This window comes from Mandrillus leucophaeus, unplaced genomic scaffold (genome assembly GCF_000951045.1).
Source record: "Mandrillus leucophaeus isolate KB7577 unplaced genomic scaffold, Mleu.le_1.0 Scaffold290, whole genome shotgun sequence".
NCBI lineage: Eukaryota > Metazoa > Chordata > Mammalia > Primates > Cercopithecidae > Mandrillus > Mandrillus leucophaeus.
Window position 1 is genome coordinate 1,746,879 of NW_012103032.1, and position 16,755 is coordinate 1,763,633.

At 50.5% G+C, this 16,755-nt stretch overlaps 1 protein-coding gene across 3 annotated transcripts in view; it reads right to left on the bottom strand.

Annotated features, from left to right (window-relative positions):
* Positions 1–16,755, bottom strand: part of KIF18B (kinesin family member 18B) — a 24,025-nt gene continuing 7,270 nt past the window's right edge. Inside the window, exons 2-16 of one of the 3 annotated variants that reach the window (XM_011985951.1) lie at positions 11,236–11,562; positions 10,463–10,620; positions 10,035–10,139; positions 9,711–9,821; positions 9,437–9,634; positions 9,125–9,301; positions 8,145–8,219; positions 7,913–8,013; positions 7,338–7,488; positions 6,883–7,010; positions 4,113–4,318; positions 3,323–3,878; positions 2,263–2,352; positions 1,690–1,775; positions 1–1,460 (exon numbers count right to left, since the gene is read on the bottom strand). In XM_011985951.1, coding sequence (XP_011841341.1) covers positions 1,354–1,460; positions 1,690–1,775; positions 2,263–2,352; positions 3,323–3,878; positions 4,113–4,318; positions 6,883–7,010; positions 7,338–7,488; positions 7,913–8,013; positions 8,145–8,219; positions 9,125–9,301; positions 9,437–9,634; positions 9,711–9,821; positions 10,035–10,139; positions 10,463–10,620; positions 11,236–11,548 — 2,562 coding nt within the window. In that variant the 5' untranslated portion in view covers positions 11,549–11,562 and the 3' untranslated portion in view covers positions 1–1,353. Of the gene's footprint in view, positions 1,776–2,262; positions 2,353–3,322; positions 3,879–4,112; positions 4,319–6,882; positions 7,011–7,337; positions 7,525–7,912; positions 8,014–8,144; positions 8,220–9,124; positions 9,302–9,436; positions 9,635–9,710; positions 9,822–10,034; positions 10,140–10,462; positions 10,621–11,235; positions 11,576–16,755 lie in introns of those variants that run through there. The other 2 variants (XM_011985950.1, XM_011985952.1) reach the window with 2 other exon arrangements.

Here is a 16,755-nt window from a genome sequence, read left to right on the forward strand (position 1 = left end):
CCAAGGATGGAGACGGTTTACTGTTATACCAAAAATATATGTATATATCTATATATATATATATGTAGAAATAAAGGATCAGAAGGCTATAAACCCAAGTATCATTAGCATTTGTATCTGGGTGCAGCATTAAGGCTGAATTCCCCTTTCTTTACACTTTTACACTGAACGTGTATCCTATTTACAATAGAGTGAAACAATAAAGCTGTCTTCATTTGGAAATCAAGGCACCATTATCTTCACCAGGACTGTGGTTGGGGACTGAGGGGAGTAGGGATGAAGATGCCCGTCTCAGAAACCAGGAAGAGCCAAGCTGCGACTCCCTGCTCCCCAACCCATCCTCACTCCTCCTCCACTGCCCATGGCCAACACTGTGGGGCCTGTGTTAGAGACAGGTGGGGAAAAGAGCCCAAGAGCCGTCTGCCTGCACAGAGGGCATCATAAATGAGAGGGGAGGCCGGGCGCGGTGGCTCATGCCTGTAATCTCAGCACTTTGGGAGGCTGAGGCAGGTGGATCACGAGGTCAGGAGATTGAGACTAGCCTGGCTAACACGGTGAAACCCTGTCTCTACTAAAGATACAAAAAAATTAGCTGGGTGTGGTGGCGGGGGGACCTGTAGTCCCAGCTACTAGGGAGGCTGAGGCAGGAGAGTAACCTGGGAGGCGGAGGTTGCAGTGAGCCGAGATCATGCAACTGCACTCCAGCCTGGGTCACAGAGCAAGATTCTGTCTCAAGCAAAATAAAAATTAAAAATGAGGGGGGAACATGGCAGCACCTTTAAAACAGCAACATGGGTCAGGCGCGGTGGCTCACGCCTATAATCTCAGCACTTTGGGAAGCTGAGGCAAGCGGATCACCTGAGGTCAGGAGTTCAAGACTAGCCTGGCCAACATGGCAAAACCCCATCTCTATTAAACAGATGAAAATTAGCTGGGCATGGTGGCGGGCACCTGTAATCCCAGCTACTTGGAAAGCTGAGGCAGGAGAATTACTTGGACCCAGGAGGCGGAGGTTGCAGTGAGCCGAGATCGTACCACTGCACTCCGGCCTGGGCGACAGAGTGAGACTCCATCTCAAAACCAAAACCAAAACCAAAACCAAAAAATAGCAGCACGTTAACACTCACAAATGAATATGTACATGCTAAGAAGCTGAGTGTAACAGGAGATTAACAGAGGGTGAGTAGCAGGGTGATGTCTGGGAAGGGATGTTAATACAGCGAAGGTGTGTTGGCACTAATTGCTCCCAGGTAAGGAAGACAGGTCCAGCTCCTGGTGCAGGTGGCTCCAGGTCTATCCAGCATAGAGGGGCCGGTGGGTTAGGACACCTTGGTGATCAGGACATTCTCACGGTCAGGACACCTTGGTGACGCCGTTCCCCGCTGACAGCGCTCTCCCCACCCTGATGAGGTCCTTTCCACTCCTCTGGTTGCTAGGGCACAGGGGACTCAAGGGCAGCTCTGCAGGCCAGTTGGATGGTGGCGGGGAGTGCAGCGAGGAAGGAAAGTGAGGCTCTGTCCCCGTCCTCCAGCCCACCTCCCACCTGTCTCATCAGCAGTGCCCGTGAGATGCTTGGCAGTACCCTAGGCCCTCCTTTCTTCTGGGTCTCAGCACCCCCCTGCGCCCTCCTGCTTCTTGTCTTCATTGGCCTCCATGGCCCAGGCTATCCCTGTCCCTAGTGCCAGTCACCTGGGAGTACAAGCGGCCCAGCTGGCCTCTTCAAAGTGCTGCTGGGGAGGCGGGCGATGCGGCTGCGGCCACGGGAGACTGAGGAACTGAGGGAGGAAAGGAGGGAAGGTGGACGGTTACGGCCCTGTCTCTGGACTATGGGTGTGCATTGAGTGGGGCATGTAAATACTCAACACTAAGCTCTGAGAGCAAAGGATGCTGGGCGCCAGCAGGAGCTTCCAGAGCCGGATCTAAGGGCGGGAGAGGCAGTGTCTAGGGTTGGGGATATGAGAGGGAAGTAGCGGTGAGGATGGAGAGTCCCTTTGCTGGATTAATAGTGTGCAGCACCTCCCTCACGGACCAATGGGTGCTGAGCGCCTCCCTCGTGGATCAGCTCTGGGTGATCCTGGGATAGCAAGGGCCAAGGAAACCTCAGGTGGAGAACTAGATGCGCACCCTGCTCACAGGACCTCAGCTGCTTGCTCGGGGGGTCCAGAGACAGAGACACTGGGGGCCCAGAGTCGGCCCAGGTGTCTGCTGCCCTGCTGAGAGCGAGCTCCTTCTCCCAGACAACCGACCCCTCCAAAATCTCACCTCGCAATGCGCTTCTTCTGGCAGGCAGAGGTCCCAGGGAGGGAAGATGTTGGCTTGAGACCCTTCATGGTGAATAGGGGCATGGATCCCCTAGGGAGGGAGGGAGGGAGGGGAAGGAGGCCGATCAGCAGGGAACCTGAAGCAGGGCCAGCCGCTTCCTCCCTCCAGCCCCCAGCTCAGGCATGGGGGAGGGTGGTTGGACAAGATGACCTCTGAGGTTTCTTCTACAAAGAGGTGGATTCCTCTCCCTGCCTCACTCTGCCTGGCTGACAGCTGAGTGACAGGCCTGCTCTGGGAGGACATCCAGATGTCAGTTTCTGGTGCACCCAGGGAACTGGAGTTCAAACAGTTTCACCCTTCCACCTGCCCGGCTCTGCGCTTGTTACCAAGAGTTGCTTCTTGGGCTGTGGAAGGGGGCAGGGCACAGGTAGGCAGAGCCTGCCAGCCTCTGCACCACAGGTGCAGGTCAGTCTGCCCCTGGTTCTTGGCCTTGGACTGTCCTGAGCGGGCTGCTGTTCCCCTTCCCTGCCATGTGTGTGGAAAGGGGGAGTGAGAGCTTCATCTTCTCACTGGAAAATACTGAACTGAGTTTTCTAAGGACCCCCTTTCCTGTTCCAGATGCTGGGCCAGAGGCCAAAATCTGGAGTAGAAGTGGCAGAAAGAGGTATTTCCTAGTGGAACATAGAATGCAGCCCAGGTCAAAGAGCCCGAGTAAAGACAGGAACAGTAGTGTTGGGCTCCCCTAGTACATTCCTGTTCCCTGCTGACTCTTTCCAAGTTGGGGTCCCATTAGCTACAAACCAGCAGAGAGTGGGTGGCTTTGCAGCATGGACAGACCAGGCAGGCGCCTCGAGGGAAGTGACGCCTCCTTGGCAGCTGTATAGCTGTATAGGCTCTCCTGGGCCTGGGGAGCAAAGCGGATCACAACCAAAGGGGAACAGATAGGAGCCGTCCCAGCTCCACGAGTCAGGCTGTCCTCCATATTTCTCAGCAGCACCAAGAAGTCCCTTGCTGACCAGTGACCCCGACGGAAGGGGTGGAGCGAGACTGGGAGACCCACCTGGGGATGAAGGGCTGGTCTAGCCTGCTCAGCTCCTGGGGGATTTTGTCCCAGCCAATGCATTCATGGAAACTGGGCTTTGAGGGAGGCTCCTCGGAGAGATCGAAGGTGGCGTTGAGGTCTCGAGTGGGCAGGGCCAGCGGGGTGGAGCAGTTCTGCATGGCGGAAGGGCCTAGGGGCACCCGGCTTTTGATGACTGTGGTTGGGCAAAAGTGAGGGGAATGGCAGGGGGAGGAGGCCCTTTCTCCTTTGGGGGTGCTGGGCCCCTGTGAAGGTTGGGCGTCAGGCAGAGACCCTCTCCTCAGGCAGGGCAGGAAGGACTGGCGCTGGCGCTTGGTGCCCCGCTTTGGGGCCATGGGACTGTCTGGCTCCAAGGGGCTTGGTCTCCTCCTCTTCTTCTTCTCCATGGGCCATCGGGATTCCTGGGCTGGTGTGTAGTTAGGTCCAGATGGGATCCCCAGCGTGTGCAGGGGGCCACTCAGTTGCCTCGCCATGGTCCGGGTCACAGGGCCAGTGTATCCTGGAGGCTCTGGGTGGAGAGGAGACTGCACAGGAACTGCACAGAAGGAAGGAGAATTTGTAGAACTTGGGGAGCCAGACACTGGAGACATGAAGGAGCCCATAACCCCTCAGGTCTCCTGGGGCCACTCTGTGTGCAGAAGTCTAGGATCCCAGGGGCCCAGCCTCCTACAGCAGCAAAACCCAGTAACTGAGGCCCCTGGACACCCCTCAGCCCCAGTGGGGCCTTGAAGACAGCACCCACAGGCAGGGAGAGCAGGATGAGACTCACTTGACTCTGAACACAGCTCCTGAGTCAGAGGTGCCCCCCTGGCCAGGCCAGAAGTGCTAGAGGCCTCTGCCCCAGGCTCAGGTTTTTCCTCTTGCACCAGCTGCTGTAGGGTCTCAAACTCCTTGATCATGTCGGGGGTCAGGAGGTTGGCTGTTTGGAGCAGGGAGTACTGCCGCTGGGCCAGGCACAGCACCTTAAGGGCCAACCTGGAACAGAAGAAAGGGGATTCCCAGCCCTGCTCAGACCCAGCCTGACCAGGAGCCTCTATGCCATGCACCTGTCCTCATCACTCCAGCTGTGGCTGAGGAGCCTGAACTGGTCCCCTGGTTCCCTCCTGCCTCGCTCCAGACGGGCTGGCCAGGCTCACCACCCTCCCAGCCTGCTCTGCTCCTGCTCCTGCTCTGCTATACTTTTGCTGAAGGCCAAGGCTGGCCAGGATGGCCACAGGTAATGGTGGGAGGTGTCGCCCACTAAACACGTCCCATGACAAAGACAGTGATCTGAGAAATAAGGAAAGGGCACTGGATGGCCCTGGACTCAGAAGGTCTGAGTCTCCTCTTGGCTCTGCCACTTACTAGTGCTGCAATCATGAGTTCATCTACCCTAAGGGCAGTGCAAGGGAGCAGTTAAGAGCCCAGCTCAAGTTAGACTGCCAGTTTCCTGCTCACATCCTGGCTCCAATACCTCCCAGGTTTGTGATCTTGGATGCACTGGTTAACCTCAGTCTCCACAACCTGAGAATGGGGATAACAAATGCACCCACCTCATAGGGTTATTGGAAAGACTGAATGAATTACTTTACAGACAAAATGTTTAAAGAATACCTGGCATGTAATAAGCACTGTAGGTCTAGCTAACTACTGTTTCCTGTAAAATGGAAATAATACCATCTTGCTGGTTAGGATAAGAGGAGATTATGTAAGATAGGGTATGTTCATCGTGGTTCTAAGAAAACCCTCAAAAACACATTCAGTCCATGCTTTCTATTTAATGATTGGGATCCTGAAAAAGTATGTGTGAATCAAGGTGTATTTCACAGGCACTGGGGGGCTATTTAAAGGAAATGACGAGGGTAATGAGATTATTGAGGTTATAAATTTAGATTCTAATAAAGCATATTTTCTTTCTGTAAGGCACACCTATGATAAAAGAATAAACACAATTATCTCAGTGGGAATTATCCATGGAAAATGATTTATCCTCAGGTAGTTCTACCAGCCTGGACATCTCGGAAGCCCCCTCCACTGCCCTCAGTCAGGGTGTGCTCAGGGAACACAAACTCATTTTATAATGCAGCCTCGAGGCCTTTTTGAAAAAAGGCAGGATATAAATTAAAATGGACACAGTGGAAACTCATTCTATATCTGCACGAGCCACACATTACAAGGAAGATTAGACAATTGTGAAGCGTGGGCGTTTGGGGGAAATATCCAGGCTCTGGCCCCGTCCCTCTTGCTATGTGAGCCTGAACAAAGGCTCCAGTGCCCCATCTGATAAATGGGGAGCTGGTCTAAATCAGGGGTTTTCAAATTAGGTTTCAAAAACCCATTAGACAGAGTAACTCTGTTTTGACTGTTCTGTGCATTAGATTTCATTGTAGCAAAAAACAATTAAAAAAAAAAATCTGAAAAACCACTGAATTGGAAAATCTAAGATCTACTCAGTGCTCTAGTGATCCAAGATTCTAAATTCTAAAATCAAAGGGAAATATTTTCAATGATCTGGTGTTAGGACGTTTCCAGCATGGAGATTTGTTACATTTTATTAGTACTTCATCCCCGAGAAGTAGGGAGACTGGGGACTATGATCCGCAAGTCAAGGCCAAGGTTGAAGCAATCTGTTGGAGACCACAAAGCCAGGGCAGAAATAAGGACCCTGGTGTCCTCTCTCCTCATAACAGGGGATCCCTAGCAGATGGGCCCTGGGTCATTGGTAGGAGCTCATGGTTGTTCCCTGGGAGATGAGGGGGACGTCCCAGCAGTGCATCCTTTCCTCTCCAGGGCCCCGGGCAGGACCTGATAGCAGGAGACAGATAATGAGCTGCCGATTATTCAGACTGCAGCATTTCTGCTGAGTCGGGAACAGACACTCCCCAACAAGAAATAAAATTAAACAGGCCCTTCTGTCCAGAAGCTTTAAATACACTGCCTAGCATGAAGCGTGCTGGGGAGGGAAGAGCGGGATGGCAGTAACAGAGCTAAGTGGCAGGGGATTTAGGAACTAGGGGCCAAGGAGAAAAATATTAGCAGCATCTTTCTATGAAGCATAGAAAGAATGGTCCAAAATCCATTTTTCTTTGGCTTTGAGTAGTGGTTGATATTTACTTCCGAGAATAAATAGCCACAGTCAATCCGTTGATGAAGACACACGATAAACACTGGCTCAGGAAGGCTGTCCTTTCCCCAGCCTGACGTTCAGCTTCCCTTGGCTGCCCCCTCCTCGCTGTAGATGGGCAGCCTGGCCTCAGACTGGAAAGCAAAGCGCAAGTCCCAACTGCCCTGCTCTGACCCAGGGCCTGCTGGCTGCCTGGATGGACTCTGGCGTTTTGCTTCCCTCTCCTGCTGGGCAGCCAGCTATGTAGAGGAATACGTAGAGGTGATAAGCTAATTGAGTAGGTGATGATAACACCAAAGAGGTGAAACCCAGTAAAGGACAGTGCTGATGAAGAGACAGAGCTTTTGTGATGTGCTTAACACCAATTCCCACCCCCAGGGAGGCTGAACCCGTCACCTCCCACCTGGATTCCAGAATACAGCAAGAAGATACCTACTGTTTAGAACGATCCCGTTCCAGTTCCTGTGCTGAGAGGTGGCCCACAACTGGGTTGGGCTGCAGGATCAGGCCAGGGGACTCTGGCAGTGCATGTGTGGGGTTCTGCTCTGGCATCTGTGTTGGAACCTAAAGAGGAAGGAGAAGGCAAAAGTAGAGGGGCCAGGATGGTCTCCCCACCTTTATAAACAGTTTCTAAAATCCTTCCCTCCTACAAGAGTGGAAATGACAGCTCCTAGAATGACCAGGTCTTGGTCACTTCCAAACACACAACGATCTGATGGATCATTTCTTTTTCCTGCCCAGAATCTGAAATCCTCCTAATGATGAAGGTGCAAGACATCCACATAGAGAGACGGGACTGAAGGGACTCTGAGTCAGGGAGAGGCATTTTTTCCAATATCCCACTAGCGCCAAGCCCTTCCGTTACCCAGGCCTCACACCCCCAAGTCCTACCTCCTCAGCTGGGCCTTCACCCTGGTCCTTTGGGGACTGCTCCTGGTCTGAAGAGTTCCCTTCCATGGCCCTCTCCACCTGGGCCTCTGTCCCCAGACTCTCCTCTTGAAGGGCTCTAGGCCCTGCAGGGAGCTCTGGGGTGCAGGGCTGGCTGGGAGGGTGGGGTGGCAAGGGGGAGCTGGGAAGGCTAAGAGGGAAAGGAGGGTTTGAGGGGCAGGATGTGGGCCAGGTGGGAGAGCAGGGAACGGGTGGGATCTCTGTGGCACCCAGGTCATATAGAGTCCATAAGGGACAGACGCTTAGGTGACAAATGGGCAGTAGCTGAGGGTAGGAGGGGTCAGGGATTTTCTGGTTTGCGAACACCCCTAAGTTCACCTTCTCTCAAATAGTAGGCCCTGCTCTTATGGGCTGGGGTGCCATTTACTCACTGGACACAGCACTGGGTGCGAACCCTTAACCCTAGGGATTGGAGCAGAAGCCAGGAGTCCTATTCTTCCAGAAACTGGAGAAGGGGGCCTGGCTCCCCATCCTGGCTGAGCTGCAGGGTGGGGGCAGGAATGGGCAGTGGAACTCACTGTTGTGGTGGTGGTCCCGACTTGGGGGATCTTGGGAGGTACTGTTTTGGGGGTTGGCCTCCCCCTTCATATACTTGGAGCTTCTTCCTCAGAGCGGCTACCTGGAACAGAAGCAGCCCAGCCCAGCCCCAGAGAACCCCGGCTAAGCACAGGAGGGGAGGGGCAGACAGAGTCCCGGTCACACCCTCAAGCTCCTGCCTCTGGCTCTCTGCCCCCAGGGCAGGCTCCTCACCTCAGCCTGGAGCTGTTGGCAGATGGTAGCATACTGGCTGATGTGACAGTCCAGGCTGGTCACGTTGCTCTTCAGCTGAGATGGGGAATAGGAGAGAGATTTATTTATTCATTCAAAGCAGCTTTTATCAGCTACCTCCGACAGCCAGGCACTGCGCTAGGTCTCACCCATGTCCCCATGACCCACCCTTGCAAGTGGGGAGACACAGCAGAGAAGGTCAGTATCGTGCCTAAGACCACAGCGAGGGGCAGAAGACCCCCGACTCCACGAATAAGACCTTCTTGCCAGGGTTAGGGTGTTCTTGCAGTGGTCCCAGGAGAGCCAGGGCTCCCTAGGGGAGGGAGGGAGGGAGATAGGGGTCAAGCAGATGTAGCAGAAAGCATATATCAGTGTTTATGTTTTGCTGAAAATATGCTCCTGCTGCTAAAAACAAGTCTGAACTAGACCACTGGCCAATGAGAGGCCACCCTCCTGCTGTCTCCCTTGGTTTTGGAGACCATCTTGCCCCTCTTAGCTGGTGACTTCCCACCCAGGGATGAGGACTGTGTCGCTTCTATCACAAAGACTCTCTGAAGACAGAGGAACTTCTTTTTTTTTGAGACAGAGTCTAGCTCTGTTGCCCAGGCTGGAGTGCAGTGGCATTATCCCAGCTCATTGCAACCGTCACCTCTTAGGTTCAAATGATTCTTCTGCCTCAGCCTCCGGAGTAGCTGGGATTACAGGCGCCCACCACCATGCCCCGCAAATTTTTGTATTTTTAGTAGAGACGGGGGTTTCACTGTGCTGCCCAGGCTGGTCTCGAACTCCTGACCTCTGGTGATCTGCCCCCCTCGGCCTCCCAAAGTGCTGGGATTACAGGCATGAGCCACCATGCCCAGGCCAGAGGAACTTCTTTCCTTTGCCTTGGGGACACTTGGCCCAGGGATCTGTGGGAGCTGCTTGGGTCCCACCCTTCCCTGCTCCCCGGCGGAAGCACGCACCGAGAGCCTGATCTCCTTGGCCCGGTCGGCATATTTGAGGGTGTTGTATGTGTCCTCGTAGGCCAGGCTGGAGGGGCTGATGGCAGCGATCATCACTGTGCGGCAGTTGCCCCCGAGGGAGTCTTTGAGCAGGCGGGTCAGTTTGCTGTCCCGGTAGGGCACATGGGTCTTGCGGCCCTGGGGGGTGCAGTGAGCAGGTGTGGGGTGAGGAGGCTGATGGCACTGACCCAGGATGGGGCCCTGTGGCCTTTGGCCCTGGGTTCAGGTGCTCAGTTGCTATCCTAGGGGGAACGCTGGCCTGTGCCGCTTTACCTTTGCGTCGGCCAAGGCGTTGAGGACGTTGATGAGAGCCAGCAGAGATCGGTTGATGTTGGCCCCCTCCCGCAGCCGCTCCCCCTTCGCATGGGTGCTGGATGCCCGCTCTGAGCCAGCTAGGTCAATCAGGCTCATCTTGGCCATCTGGACAGCCTGGGTCAGTCCTGGAACCCTGTCCTGCTGCTTCACAAAGATCTGAAGGGAGATGGCAGGGGTGAGGGGGAGCTAGGCATCAGGAGCCCTGGTTTCAGGCTGCGACCCATGACCTCACCTGGAAGATGGCATGGGAGCGGGAGGAAGTCGCGTTGGCATCAGTGGGGTGCTGTGTGCGGTTACGGTTCCCCCTGGTCAGCATCTCCAGCAGCTGCTCAGCTGAGGCTGGCTACAGAGGAGAGGCCCAGGAACGGGGCTGTGGGTTCCCCGACCAGGACTTTTCCCCTAACAGGAAGGGCTGCTCTTCAGAACCTACATCACCCCCTTGATACCACCACCACTGCCACCACCATCACAGGACCTAGGGCATCCCCAAACAGTTTTGTGAGGGAACCCCAAGGACCCATGGGGCCGATCGTCCTACCCAAGCCCAATCCCACACCTGGTGGAAAGAAAGTCCTTGCACCACCACCCCCTTGTCGGGGTCCTCGCGGATGGCAAGGGGCCCCTTGGGTTCCAGGAGGTCATGGATCTGCTCATTGTACACCTGAGAAAGGAAGAAAGGAAAAGGCCTGAGGGAGAGCGGCCCATCAGGAAACCTCTCCCTAGCGGCTGGACAGGGGAGCTGAGGCCGGGGTGTATCTGAGACACCCACAGGAGTGGCGCTTCCCGGGACTGTGTTATATGACCACAGCAGGGTGAACGGGCGGGTGTCTCCAGTGCAGCCTCTCACTGAGCTATATCTATCTCCTTGAGGGGCCCCAGCTCTCCATTTCCTGCCACCCTGTCCCACACCAGCTCACTCCATCCCATGGGCTTGCTTCCCCCCAGGTGGTTGTGAAAACGAGGCCCAGGGCAGCGGCAGCCGACCTCCTGGTAGCTGATGAGCACCTCGAAGCACTTCTCCTGCTGGCGGGCCTCCAGGCGCCTGTACAGTTCCACGGTGGTCAGGTACATGATGCCGGGGTCCCCCTCCCTTCCCAGCATGGTGTGTGTCTTCCCAGCCCCGGTAGCCCCGTAGGCAAACACTGCAGAGGACAGAGTAAGGAGGAGGACCCCAGTGCCTTGCCACCCAGCTCAGACCTTCCCTCGTCCCTCAAGCCCCTTTCCTTTGCCTCCTGTGTTCCCTGGTCCACTGCTCCCACTAATCGCACCCTCCATGTTCCCACTGCAGGGTTGGAGTTCTCTGTGTGTTTGTTCTGCTCCCCCATAGGCCAGTGGATTTGGGATGACCGGATCTCCACTATGGGTGTGGGCTATGCCTTCCTTCTGTAGGCGAGGCAGCTTTTGGTGTTGAAGGCCCACAGTTATCTCCGTCTTACCATTTACCCTGGTTTATCGCCACACACTGTGGGTGTGATCTGTGAGTGGTGTCCTCCCCCCTCTAGACTGTGAGCACCGAGTGGACAGGAACTGTCCTGTCTGATTTGCTGGTGCAGCCCTGGGCCCAGTAGAGGGCCTCCCCCATAGACTGAATGAATGAATGGGGGTCCCAAAGAGCATGATGGGACATTGTACAAAACTCCTTAGTAAATCGTGCCCAGCCTGGGGGAGGCGGGCACGTGCCAGAAGACACATGAAACCCTTCCCTTAGGAGGAGGCAGGGAGGCCAGGCCACTGCCAGGCAGGGCTGAGGTTCTCACCTGAGCAGTTGTAGCCCTGAAGGAAGCTGTCCAGGATGCTGTGCGTGGTGTGCTGGAACACGTCCTGTTGGGTGGCCGCCTCACCAAAGATCCGGTCAAAGACAAACGTCAGGTCTTTGCCCTTCTTCTTGGGGCCATCATGGGTGCTGCCCCACTTCAGGCTAGGGAGCCCTCCATCGGGCTCCTCAGGGTTAAACACCAGCACCCGCTCGTCCACCACCTGAACCACTGGCCGCCGCTGACCGTCCAGCTCCCGAGGGGTGGGGGGCCGCACCCGCACCACCACTTGCAGCGTGCTGTCCTCCACTGCCATCACCGTGGCGACACCTGGCCGAGACATGGTGGAGCTGAGGACCAATCCCACCCCAGGCCTGACCAGGTGCCCCCTCAGCACTCCAAGGCCCCCTCCACCCACTCCCAATGACTGGTCTATGTTTTATGCCTCAAGAGAATAAAAATATTGGTGCCGAAACCAATTATATCTCTTTCGCACTTGAAATACCATCTTTGTCATACTCAAATGACTATATATATATATATTTTTGAGACGGACTCTTGCTCTGTCGCCCAGGCTGGAGTGCAATGGCGTGATCTCGGCTCACTGCAACCTCCGCCTCCCAGGTTCAAGCGATTCCCCTGCCTCAGCCTCCTGAGTAGCTGAGATTACAGGCACGTGCCACCATGCCCAGCTAATTTTTTGTGCGTATTTTTAGTAGAGATGGGGTTTCACCATGTTGGTCAGGCTGGTCTCAAAATCCTGACCTTGTGATCCGCTCACCTCGGCCTCCCAAAGTGTTGGGATTATAGGTGTGAGCCACCACACCAGGCCTCAAATGACTATATTGTTGGAGGCCTCTTACTGGGCTTTCTACTATGTTCCATGAATCCATTTGTCTATTCTTTTTTTTTTCCCTTACTTTTCATAACCCTCATGTAGCTCTGTCTATCCTTGGGCCAGTGCCACACTGTTTCCATGATATTACTTTACAGTATGCTTTCCAGCTAGTAAGGCGAGAACCTCTTCATTACTCTTTCTTTTCTATAGCTTTCTCGGCTATTTTCAGGCATTTATTATGCTACTTGATTTTAAGAAAATTTTATCAAGTCTACCCCCAACTTGGAGCCCTCTCCTCCCTCAAAAACCCTATTGGGACTACACTTTGAACTGTATTACATTTACATATTTATTATACTGAGCCTTTTATTTTTTTACTTTACATAAGCCTTTAGCAGCCAAGTGTGCTACGCTTTCAGGCAAGATTGTGGCTACTGCCTTTCTTTTTGTTCAGATATTTTTTACGTCCCTCAATAAGATTTTATAGTTTTCTATCTCTTCAGTTAGTTCTGTAATTGTCCTTTTAATATATTTCTCAGGTGTTTTATGTACTTAATTGCTCCTGTGGATGGAACACTTTTCCCCATTTACATTTCCAGCTGATAATTACTAGTATGGAGGAACACAACTAATTTTATATATTCACGCTATATCTACCACCCCCAAACTCTCTTATTAATTTCATTTATTTTTGTTAGAACTTACTGAGTTTTCCAAGTATACAATTATGTATCAGAAGAGGAAAAAGTTTTTACCTTTTCTTCTCTATATTCATACCCAATATTTCATTTCTTGTCTATTGCAGTCTCTAGAATTTCTAAAACAATGTTGAATAATTATGATAATGTGCATTCCTGTTTTGCTTCTGATTCTAAAGGAAATGGCTTTAGCGTTTCCCTATTTAGACATTAGTTTTATACAAGTAGTCTTTATCACATTAGCAATTTCTTCTATTTTTGTTTTACTTGGGGTTATTATTAGGAAAGTCTAGAATTTTATCAATGCTCTTTTAGTATTTCCATATATACACACACACACACACACACATATATATGTATTTTTTTTTTTTTTTTTGAGACGGAGTTTCACTCTTTGTTGCCCAGGCTGGAGTGCAGTGGCATGATCTCAGCTCACTGCAACCTCCGCCTCCCAGGTTCAAGCAATTCTCCTGCCTCAGCTTCCCCAATAGCTGGGATTACAGGTGCCCGCCAGCAGGCCTGGCTAATTTTTGTGTTTTTAGTAGAGATGGTGTTTTGCCACGTTGGCCAGGCTGGTCTCGAACTCCTGACCTCAGGTGATCTGCCCACCTTGGCCTCCCAAAGTGCTAGGATGACAGGCGTGAGCCACCTCACCCGGCCATCCCAATATGTTTATGTGTTTTTTTCTCCCTTATTTTGTTGCTATGTTAATTTATTAGATATTATTCCTGGTATCAAACCAACCATGCATTCCTGGAAAAAATCCTACCCCGGCCATAGTGAAGTTTTTAACACTTAAATGGTCAAACATGTCAATCTTTTATTTTATAGCTTTTATGCCATACTTAAGAAGACATTTCTTCTACAAGGTAATAAACCCTCTTCTTATATTTTTGTCTAATACTTTTTCTTTCTCATATTGAGGTCGTCATGGAGATGGAATTTTTTTTGTGTGTGAACTATGTGAGCAGGTTTCTAAATATATTTTCTTTCTAATTGGTAAGCAATTATCCTCAAGGTCATTTATTGAATAGTGCATTCTTCCTCCACCAATTTGAAATGCCAAATTTAACATAACTAAAGTCTCATAGAAACATGAATTTGTAGCTGGGTGTGGTAGCTCACACCTGTAATCCTAGAACTTTGGGAGGCCAAGGTGGGCAGATCACCTGAGGTTGGAAGTTCGAGACCAGCTTGACCAACATGAAGGAACCCCCCTCTCTACAAAAAATACAAAATTAGCTGGGTGTGGTGGCACATACCTGTAGTCCCAGCTACTCGGGAGGCTGAGGCAGGAGAATCGCTTGAACCTGGGAGGTGGAGGTTGTGGTAAGCTGAGATCATGCCACTGCACTCCAGCCTGGGCAACAAGAGTGAAATTCCATTTCAAAAAAAAAAAGAAAAAAAAGGAACATGAGTTTGTGCCAGGTGCGGTGGCTCATGCCTGTAATCCTAGCACTTTGGGAGGTCACGCCTGTAATCCTAGCACTTTGGGAGGCTGAGGCTGGCAGATCACTTGAGGTCAGGAGTTTGAGACCAGCCTGGCCAATGTGGTGAAACTCCGTCTCTACTAAAAATACAAAAATTAGTCGAGCATGGTGGCAGGCGCCTGTAATCCCAGCTACTCAGGAGGCCGAGGTAGGAGAACCACTTGAACTTGGGAGGCAGAGGTTGCGGTGAGCTGAGATCGCACCATTGTAATCCAGCTTGGGTGACAGAGACAGACTCCATCTCAAAAAAAGAGAAAGAAACATGAATTTGTTTCTGGACTTTCTCTTCTGTTTCGTTATGTCCATTCCTTTTCCAGTACCTCACTCTTGTAATTACTGTGGTTTTATCATAGATCACCTCATTGCTTTTTTTCTTGGCTATTTTTAGGCATCTTGTCTTACATATGGTTTTAGAATCAGCTTATGAACTATGAAAAATCCTTCTAAGATTTTAATTTGGATTATTTTGAACTTATAGATTAATATGAGGAAAATTGGCATCTTTACAATATCAAGTGTTCCCACCTAGGAACCGATATCTCTTTCCATTTATTCACACCTTTACAGTCTTTAGTAAAATTTTATAATTTTCCTCACATGGGTATTATATATTTCCTGATAGGCTTATTACCAGTTATTACATGATCTTTGCTATATTATGTATAGAATCCTTGTTTTATTTTTATTTTTTTTGAGACTGAGTCTCGCTATCGCCCAGGCTGGAGTGCAGTGGCACCATCTTGGCTCACTGCAACCTCCACCTCCCAGGTTCTCTTGCCTCAACCTTCTGAGCAGCTGGGACTACGGGTGTGCACCACCACGCCCAGCTAATTTTTGTATTTTTAGTAGAGGTGGGGGCTCTAACTCCTGACCTCAAGTGATCCATCCGCCTTGGCCTTCCAAAGTGCTGGGATTACAGGCGTGAGCCACTGCACCCACCCACTCCTTTTAAAATTACATTTTCAAACTCCTTTTTTCCAGAAGATAGGAAAGCTACTGATTTCTGCATGCAGATCTTGTATCTGGCCACATTGCTCAACTCCCTTATTGGTTCTAATAGATTGTCATTGATTCTCTTAAGTCTTTCAATTAAATGATGATATCGTTTGCAAATAATGACAGTTACTTTCTATTTTTAGCTCTTCTATTTCTTTCTTTTTTTTTTTTTTTTTTTAGACACAGGGTCTGGCTCTGTCACCCAGGCTGGAATGCAGAGACACCATCTCAGTTCACTGCAATCTCCACCTCCCAAGTTCAAGCAATTCTCGTGTCTCAGCCTCCCACCCGAGTACCTAGGATTATAGGAATGTGCCACCAAGCCCAGCTAATTTTTTTTGTAGTTTTAGTAGAGACGGGGTTTCTCTATGTTGGTCATGCTGGTCTTAAACTCTTGGCCTCAAGTGATCTGCCCGCTTCTGCCTCCAATGTACTGGGATTACAGGTATAAGCCACTGTTCTGGGACGTATATTTCATTATGATCTTATTTCATTGATATGGCTTAGTCTTTCCTTTTTATTCATATTTGAATGAATGGAATTTTCCAGGTTCAGCTCTAAGTAGTATGATCTGATAGGGAAAGTGAGACAGTGTAACCAGTATTTGCTGGTTTCTCAACTCAAATGCTCTCCCTTCTTTTGCAACAAGGTTGAATGTCTGTTTACAATACAATGCTGCTTCCTCAGTTTGCTTTGCACTACCCATGCTATCTTTCCTTTAGCCCAGGACATGACCCTGCCATATCTATTTTCAGAAATCACAGTAGTTTCCACACAAGGCAAAGCCTGCTACCTTCTGGGGTGAATATTTTTGGTTGTTTGCTCCTACTGTTGTTTTCCCTGGGTTCAATCATGCCTCTGACCTCTTGGCTTTTCTATTCTTATCTGCACCTGACATAGTCCTATCAACACTTTGTTCTTACCATGTGTATGTTTTATCCTGTACAAGTTCTTTGATCTTGATAGCTTTCTCTGTCCTCAGGTTTTACTTAAAGTGCAAGATATGGCAGATTTTGATCATCCTTCTAATTGCTTTGAATGGTTTTTAAATAACGATAATTGGGAAGACTTTGGTTTTGATTTTGGCTATGCTTCCATTACTGGTGATTTGTTTTTGTAGGCAGAATGAGTGAAGTGCAAAAAGATGTCCAGAATCCACAAACTGAAAATACAGCAAAAGTCTTTTGGAATTTTATTTCATTTAATCCATGTTTTATTCCTTAACATTTCTGACATTTATTCAGGGCTTGTTATGTGAGATACCTTTTATTTTCCTGTTATCTTTACTTGTATTAATTCATCTGATTCTCAAAACAATTAAGGATATCAATACTACTGTTCATTCTTATTTTAGAGATAAGAAAACTTGGTCACGACTAGCTCAGCTAGTTGCACGATATCACCTAACTTCTAAATAGCAAAATCTATACCCAAGAAATCTGACTAGAGACAAGGCATATCAATTAGTATATACAGAGTCAAGATAATATGAGAAGAAACG